The sequence below is a fragment of the Carassius carassius genome, chromosome 47 (assembly GCF_963082965.1).
Source record: "Carassius carassius chromosome 47, fCarCar2.1, whole genome shotgun sequence".
NCBI classification, from domain to species: Eukaryota; Metazoa; Chordata; class Actinopteri; order Cypriniformes; family Cyprinidae; genus Carassius; species Carassius carassius.
Genome location: NC_081801.1, coordinates 1,708,607 through 1,717,131, shown reverse-complemented (window position 1 = coordinate 1,717,131; position 8,525 = coordinate 1,708,607). Strand labels below are relative to the sequence as shown.

General features: G+C 37.1%; 1 protein-coding gene across 2 annotated transcripts; it reads right to left on the bottom strand.

Annotated features, from left to right (window-relative positions):
- Positions 1-4,379: 4,379 nt before the first annotated feature.
- Positions 4,380-8,340, bottom strand: LOC132131005 (heterogeneous nuclear ribonucleoprotein A/B-like). Of its 2 annotated transcripts, none has more exons than XM_059542954.1 (9): positions 8,203-8,340; positions 7,651-7,803; positions 6,466-6,634; positions 6,233-6,391; positions 6,004-6,159; positions 5,380-5,473; positions 5,132-5,293; positions 4,962-5,042; positions 4,380-4,432 (listed from the first exon to the last, which is right to left on the bottom strand). In XM_059542954.1, the coding sequence occupies exons 2-8, from the start codon at positions 7,782-7,784 to the stop codon at positions 4,975-4,977; spliced, it is 942 nt and encodes a 313-aa protein (XP_059398937.1). In that variant the 5' UTR covers positions 7,785-7,803; positions 8,203-8,340; the 3' UTR covers positions 4,380-4,432; positions 4,962-4,974. The 2 variants fall into 2 exon arrangements, with proteins under 2 accessions (XP_059398937.1, XP_059398938.1); XM_059542955.1 differs by having other exon boundaries at positions 6,028-6,159.
- Between the last annotated feature and the right edge of the window lie 185 nt (positions 8,341-8,525).

Sequence of the window (8,525 nt, the reverse complement as noted above, 5' to 3'; positions counted from 1 at the left end):
CCTCCATTTCTCGCGCTTCATGTCTATGCTTTAAAACATCTCCTATTGGCAAAGAATGAATTTGCATTTTCATTAAGTCCGCCTGATCCACGCAGCAAACATATTTTGTTTGTTATCAAAAAATATCTACTCTAGAGGGACTTGGCTGTTGTTATTGATTCTATTTGGAAGTCTACCGGAAGTTAAGTTAGGTCCGCAAAAGCGCGCATGCGCAGTAACGTTTGTTTATGTTGTTGCCGTTGAAACCGTCTATACTATGCATTTCAAATTGACCCTTGATTAAATCGACTGCTGTTTAAAATAATAATTTGCATGGACGGCTTTCAGGTTCTGTGGTGAAATTGTTGATTATTGTAAGTGTTTCTATACTGAACATTGTAACACATCCAAAGAAGTGTTGTTAAAGAACAAACTTGATATCCAATCTGTTTGCAAAGCAGCTTTTTCACATATGAAGTGTCTTGGAGGTGCTTGACATGTACAGGAAAATAAAGCGGGGGAAAACGTCCACCACTTTGATACTGTTCCTCATCTGAATGCCTCCTTTAAACTGAAACGAAACAGATTTTCATGCTATTTATGCATATTTAAATAAGCCTTGGCTATATTTTACTAAGATGTTTTATAAAGACACTAACACAATTGTGTTCTGGTTTATCTGTTTTTCAAGAGAGAACGTGTCAATGCAGTGTACGATATCTGACATCAAATCCTCTGAATTCAAAAGAATATGGAAATAATAATAATAATAAAAAGCATTTAATTCATAGAAATGAGAATGAGAATTAAAATCAGCTGGAAAGTTAAGTTTCTGCACTTCACACAAGACATTTAAAATGTTTTTATCTCGGTGTGTAAAATGCAAAGATGTTTCAATGACCATGTACAATGAAGGTGCTTAAAGATGTGTTTGTATATGTATGAAGCCCTTCTGTGGCGGCTGGTGGGAACTTACTTGCACTATTTGTTTGATGACGTTTTAATTTTAGTTTATGATGTATTGATATTTCTTACAGATTTAAAAACATACAAAAATAAATAAATAAAACAATCACAGAACGTGTCCGAGATATGCACTTTACTCCTCTTTTACACAAGAACAATTTCAGTGAAAGTCATTTTTATAAATGTGTGTGGTATTTGTATATTAGATAAATCCCTGGTAAACGGATTCAAAGAACTGGAATAAAAATAAAAAAGCTTTTTTCAAGAACCCTGTGTCTTTTATGGCTCATGTCTTTCTTGGAAATCTGAAGAAGGGAACTCTACAGAATGGGGTCATCTGATGAGGCTTTTATCTACAGCGATGAGGTCAAGTAAAGCTGTCTTTAGAGCATGCATACTCATCTCGAGGGGACAACGAAGGCAGATTTGACCTCGCTTCTAAACCTCCAGCTTTCTGGACGACGGAGATCTTTACCGGCTCTACTTAACCTCAACCTAAAATTACTCTGAAATCATAGCATGTGGTAGTTTGTTATGACACAAAGTGGTGAGGATCCAACAGACAGCCCTCTCTGGCACAATTAACCATCTCTATGAGTAATCTAAACCCACACATTATAACTGGGCTTCAGTAGAAGCCACACATGCAAATGTTGTTTTGAATTATGAAGAATTTTAAAATTAGGATTGCTAAATTAATTTAACTCTGTTGATGTATATTGCATGTTTAACTGACTCCAATTTTAATCAAATGAAACCATTAAAGATTATTTATATTTCCAGGATGATGTGTTGTCTGAGAGCAAATTTATTTTTAATTAAAAATTATTTGAATGTCTTGAATAATTACAAAGATTTAAAATAAGTAGACAAACTATTCTTAATTTAGTTAAGAAACATAATAAACTTCGTTAAAAAGTTAAAAATAAAAAATGGGCCATTAACAATTATATACAATACAGCCCTAAAATTAAAACCAATTAAAAAGTCCACTTAAATACGATATTCATACATGTTTTATATTACACATTTTATTGCTATCTAGCGCCCTCTATTGGAAATCAAGATAAAGTACACATTACAAAAATTATAGTGTAAACTTTAACGGTTTTTTTTTAGCTGTTTTAATTATTTCTTTAAGGAAAATATAATACCACATTTATCACTTCAATAAAAAACCGTGTCTTTGTAAACAGCTTGCTGCAAGGTAAACCACCTGAATAATTAATTCCCATGAATATTGCAGTTATTTCATTCTGACAGCGTGTTGAACAAGAGTTCTGTGATTCTGAACTATTTTCCCATCATCTATACATTTTTCCTCAGCTGCTACATTTACAGCTGCTACATTTACATTTATTCACTTAGCTGACGCTTTTATCCAAAGCGACTTACAATTGCCACATATGTCAGAGGTCGCACAACTCTGGAGCAACTAGGGGTTAAGTGTCTTGCTCAGGGACACATTGGTGTCTCACAGTGGATTCGAATCCAGGTCTCTCACACCAAAGACATGTGTCTTATCCACTGCGCTAGCACCACCCCTGCTAGTTCGTTAACGTCGAAAATTGAGTCATACACATCTCAGACTTGTTAAGCCTTCATCCATAAACCATCTGCTTACTTTGTAATCCATATTTCTATTTCTTGCCTTGCAACTTAACCGCGTTTACCGCGTGTTTACGTTTCTCACAAGTGAATCGATTCATCATTTTGAATCGATTCCTTAAATGATTCGATCAAACCGATTCGCGTTTCACCTGTACAAACTTCGTTTTGGAGCATAACGGTGATGTGCATGGTGTACAACAACATTTGACTAATCCGAAAACAGTCATTAACAGCAGCATTTAAAGGTTTCGTTAAAAAAAACATGTGAATAAATAACACGTAAAAGGTAGACTTCTGGAAACAATATTAAGCGATGACTCAAATGAATCGATTTGCTTAAATTATTCTGAAAGTGCACGAAAAGTCTTACTACGTACTCAATACTGCATAGTGTACACTATATACTGCCTGCTAGAAAACACCATGCATATGCACATTTGGCAAATGAAATACACTATTCAAATATTCTAAGCAAAAAGAAAATATAAAGTATAGAACAGCAACAGTAAGGCTAGTATAGACTGAGCTCAGACTTTGAGAAACCATCCAAAACATGGACGGAAAAAATTAAAACATCTGCTGAAGACTGTTGCATTGTCCACATTAAGGCATCAGCATGTTTACATTTATATTGATTTAAATATTCAAGTTACTTTACAAGGTTTCAGGAAAAAAAAAAAAAAAAGTGTCAGGAATGCATGCTCCAAATAAATGCAGAGCACAAAATCGGAGTATGGGAAACCATACTTGGCTTCACAACACATCACTAAAAATTCTATTAGCAAAACTTCAAAGTTTGAAAACTTTTTTGGAAAGTACTTTTACTGTCACACTGAAAGAGAGCTTTTTCCCCAGTGCAAACATTTAATAAAAAAATATATATAAAGTGTAGTTTTATGAGAAACTAAATGTGAAGAGTATAATTAAAACCAGAACAAATATCAGCCAGTTGGGTCAGAAAAATAAACGTAGTTTGAATAGGAAAAACAAGTTTTCATTCCTTTTTAAAAGAGGTTTGCTCTCTATTTTGATTTAATGTTTAGATATTTGAACCAAAAAACTAAAAATTCTTCAAAAAGGTGGATCTTGTTTTAGTCCACAATTGCAAAAAAAAGAAAAAAAAGAAAAGAAAAACAAGTAAAAAATTAAAACCATTAAGATTGACAAATTAACATTAGCCAGTAAACAAGAACACACCCAAAAACTTACAAATCATTTATTTCTACCAAAAACACTCTAGGAATGAGATTTCAATGAGCAACATTACTGGTCACTAGCAAATATCTTTTTTTGATTGACGACAAAAAAAAAAAAAAAACAACTTGGGCATTAGAACTGATAAAGCAAGTCAAAAAACAAATCAGTTTAAAAGTCAAAGCTAACAAAATTAACTTCCAATCATTATTAGATGCATTACCCAAAACGCTGACATTCACGGGACTGCAGGGTTTTAAAACAGCTCTCTTACGCAACAGGAAGCAGAACAAGCATCGGGAATCATTGAGAAAAATTTACTCAAAATTGTTTTATTTCAAAAGCTCTGGCAGCTCCCGAACGTCATGTGGCAAATCCAGTAGACATGTAAAATACAACCATACAATACATTATTCAAAAAAGGTACCAAAAAGTACAGTAAAAATAACACTTCCATCTCTGGAAATGTGGACAAAAGGAAAATAAAATAAAAATGTGGAAGTGACATTGCTTCCCCTATTAATGGGTTCTGTACAAATGGGTCATGATCTCGTCTGCTAAAAGGAAAGAGCCCGCGTGTGCGCACGCGTGTGTGTGTGTGTGTGTGTGTGTGTGTGTGAGAGAGAGAGAGAGAACTGCGATAATCACGGTCAGAATCCTGGTGTTTGGGAATACTTCAGTCCTGATGGGATACAGAGAGACGGTCAGTGGCAGGTCGGAAAAATGTCAATAAAGCAAGCAGCAAGCATTTTGCACAGCAAAGAACCAAGGTCAGTTGTTCATTAAAACCCATTACAAGGATTTGTAAGTCAATTCAAAACATGTTAAAAATTTCAGCCTCCTAAAATTTTAATTTTCTAGCAACTTCTGCATGTAAATTGTTTCTGCACCAAAATCTCAGTGAACAGAAGACAAATGTTATTATTTAGCTCAAGGTTTAAATTCAGTTCATTAAGAGTGTCGATGTTGCAAGATTCAATTATGAAACACTTGATTCAATTAAAAACAGGGTTTCTAGCAGGTTTTTACGAAGGGCAATTTTTAACCAAGTTAAAAATCAGCGCTGCTCTAAAGAATTCTCTTTATTAAATGAGAACAGAACTTGAACTGAGCTTAGTGTCAGTGCACTCAAGTGTCCAAATAACATTTTAAACCCCAACTAAGCAATAAGGAAGCAAACATGTTAATCTGTTGATAAATTCATACATTACCTGTTCTGCATGCTCAGTATGGCTTGTAGCTCTGGTGGCCTCCACGTCTAGGTGTTTTCCCATAGCTCCCATCGCCCTGGCCTGGAGAAACCAATACAAAACATGTGAACGAGTGAACATGGAAGCAAACCCAGGATGATCATGAGAGCCTTTGGAAGATGCCAACTTACTGTAGTCATAACCACCACCATATCCATAATATGGAGAGGAATAGTCATAGCTGCCATAGCCACCATAACCTCCATAGCCACCATAACCACCATAGCCCTGCGGGCCACCGTAGCCTTGGTTCCCATAGCTGTTATAGCCCTGGTTCCAGTTCTGGCCTGGGCCTGAGGAAACCGACAATTGGTTCAAGGACTGAGAATGGGGTTTAGAGTGATGTGCATACTTAAGCAACTAAAAGCATGCCGCTTACCCCCACGACCCCTGCCACGACCTCCGAAGCCTCCGCGAGCGCCGTACTGCTGCTGCTGGTAGATTTCCTTGGGCTGGGCGATTTTGATCTCACACTGAAAGCAAACACAAAACAGAGGCAAAAAACAAATGAATGCACAATTTCTACCACTGAATGTAAAAGATAAATGGTTACTCAAACACAGGTATACAAAATGATATGATAGTTGCAATGGGAGAAAAAAAAAAAAAATTCTAAATTTGGACCCGACACCTTGCAATTTAGAGGAAGGTAATAAAATGACCTGACACCTCCCCGTTTGTGAGATAGGGAAGATAAATTGTGAATATTAATTATATTTACAATTTTTAACTCTTGCAATTGAAGGAAGGTGGTGGATACAGTCAGTTGTGATCATGTTTGCATTTCAACAAAATACACTTTAGGTAAATTGCATCTGGCTCACAATTCTGACTTTTCCAATTCAATTCTACATTCATATCTTGCTATTTAAAAAAAAAAAAAAAAAGTCAGATTTTAGTTTTTTTTTGTTAATCCCATGGCACAAACAAGTCTCCATAAATTTATAACACTCACACTAACAAGTCATAAATAAAATATTAGAGAAATGTGAAAAATACATACAAGGTCTTCCTTCCCGTTCGTTACCTTGCTTCCACAGACATTATGGTATTTCTTCTCCAGGATCTTTTTGACAGCAGATTCGTCCTTGAATGTGATGAAGACGAAGCCTCTCCTTTTGCTCGTCTTTGGATCCATTGGAAGTTCAATAGTTTCAATCTGCAAAAGATACAGCATTAATAAAAGTCGGATGACAAAACCAGATGTTTTTATGCTTCGAGTCAAAACTCACCTCTCCGAAGGCCCCGAAGTATTCACGGACCTTCTCTTCTGTGGTTTCGGGGTTAAGGCCACCGACAAAGATCTTCTTGGCTGGCTCTTTCTTAATGGCCATGGCTCTCTTGGGATCAATCTGTCGACCGTCTAGCCTGTGCTCCTTTTGCTCTAGCACCTTACAAATGAAGAGACGTGAACCCCTGCCACTACGCAAGTGTCTGGATTTAAGGGAAGCGAAAGCATCCATACCTTGTCCACACTTTCTGCTTCTTTGAACAAGATGAACCCAAACCCTCGTGAGCGGCCGGTGTTTGAATCCATCTTTATTGTGCAGTCGGTCACCTCTCCGAACTTGGAGAAGTAGTCCTTCAGGTCTTTCTTACTGGTGTCCCAGCTGAGTCCTCCAACAAACATTTTACTGCACAAAAATCAGACAAGTTGATGAGAACCCTAATATTTGTGACAGTGCCACTTAGCCAATTCTAGTCCAACAGAGGAGACCGGATTCAAAAACCAAACAGCTGCAAAGACCACATCCAACTATTTATTTTAAATCGTTCCATATTTTTAATGCAAGAGCTGGCGTAAACTTTGTGTGCGAGGTGATGCCAGCAATCTCCATTTATTAGCCCATTTAGATGTGCAGAACACTGTGGTATTGGTTAAAAATAAATAAATAAATAAAAAGGGAGTACTTCATACAGTGGGTCACAAACGTGAAGCGCGGTGGCTAATTAAAGGTCTTGACAAGCTTTTCTTTCCTAGAAAATGGAGTTTAAAACCAGAAGAGAAAACACAAATAAGGTTATTTTCAACAGGTATGTTTAGAGGTTTGTGAGGACAGTTAAATGTTACATTACGCAACTAAACCAAATAACTTATACAGGAAAGAATAGCAAGTGCTATAAGAGCATTAACTGCCAATACATACAGAAACAAAAAGTACATATATATATATATATATATATATATATATATATATATATATATATATAGGATCCTAGATATGCGGTCCTAAAACTGCAGCCTCTGGTATTGCATTAATACCCTACTCCCTTTAAAACTATTCAAAAATCCCTAAATGGAGTGAAAAATTAAGGGGGAAAAAAACATGAAACAAATGAAAAGTAGGCGGGGACTATTGACCGCTAACTCCAATTCTGATTGGACGAACCTTTCCATTTACAATATATAGAGACCCAGTTGCTTGGCAACAATAAACAGGCTACTATTCGGCTAACTGAAAACGGTTTCCAATATTGGGTTTAATAAAGCGACTGCTGACGGCGTGTTTGCGATTTTAAAGTTAGGATTCATTCCCAAACAACCCTCATTTCCAAAAACGAGAAGCAGAACCCTCCCCCTCTGTTAAACCAAGACCCACAGAGACGCCACATGAATTATGAAAGCGTAGTAAAGCGCTGGTTTTCTCACCCCGCGTCCTCCTCGCCCTTGCTGGCGTTGATCTGTCCTCCCTCAGACGCTCCGTTCTCCTCCTCCGCTCCGTTAAAATCTTCCTCGTTCCCGTTCTCCGAGGTCTCCATTAACTGATGCTCTGCGTCGGCCATCGTAGTCGCTTTTGTTTACCTTTGGAGCACAAGAGATTTGATTTAGTTTACACAACGCTAGAATAATCGAGTAGCCGCGTGCTTACACCATTGGATTGAAAGCAAACGCTCGATTTTAATCCAAGCTTGTTTAAAACATACACACACACACACACACACAACTAAAATCAGGCGTAAAAATGTGTTAGAAACGCATAAGAGCTATGTGGTTCGAAACAAACAAATAAAACGATTCATTCACGCCGCGAAGCGCGAAAGTAGCATGCAAGGCTAAGCTAGCTACACGATCGCGTATACATTGTTTTGACTGCGTCGGGCGCATTAAACGGGCATTTCAGTCTAAAATGTAATTGTGTGGAACATAAAATAACCCAACGCCGCTAACCATCCGAATAAAAAATTAAATTAACCGGCTTACTGTAAAATATTGCCGCTTGAAAAAGCCGCTTTTCCAAAATGGACTCTCGCTTACAAGACTCGCTCGTGGCTAGCTTTATAGCACCGGATGAGTCCGCTGGAATAAAACGCGCAGTGATTGGACGACAGTGTTTCTATGTCGTTCTATGATTGGTCGGAGACGGTAAGGCACCGCCCCATTATGGTTTCCTACTGCGCACTTATTTTCCGCTGTTCGTTGTAACGCTTTGTGCGTGTGCTCTATAAAACACAATGCATAAACATGCAAAAAACTATATATCTAATGATACTTTAAAAAAATAAAACTTGTTAGGCTTCCCTATC

Coding starts and splice junctions, on each gene's coding strand:
- LOC132131005 (XM_059542954.1), bottom strand. CDS start 7,784: ATGGCCGACGCAGAGCATCAGTTAATGGAGACCTCGGAGAACGGGAAC. Junction 6,392..6,465: donor AAGCAGAAAGTGTGGACAAG/GTATGGATGCTT, acceptor TTCATTTGTAAG/GTGCTAGAGCAAAAGGAGCA. Junction 5,474..6,003: donor CGAACGGGAAGGAAGACCTT/GTATGTATTTTT, acceptor GTTTGCTTTCAG/TGTGAGATCAAAATCGCCCA.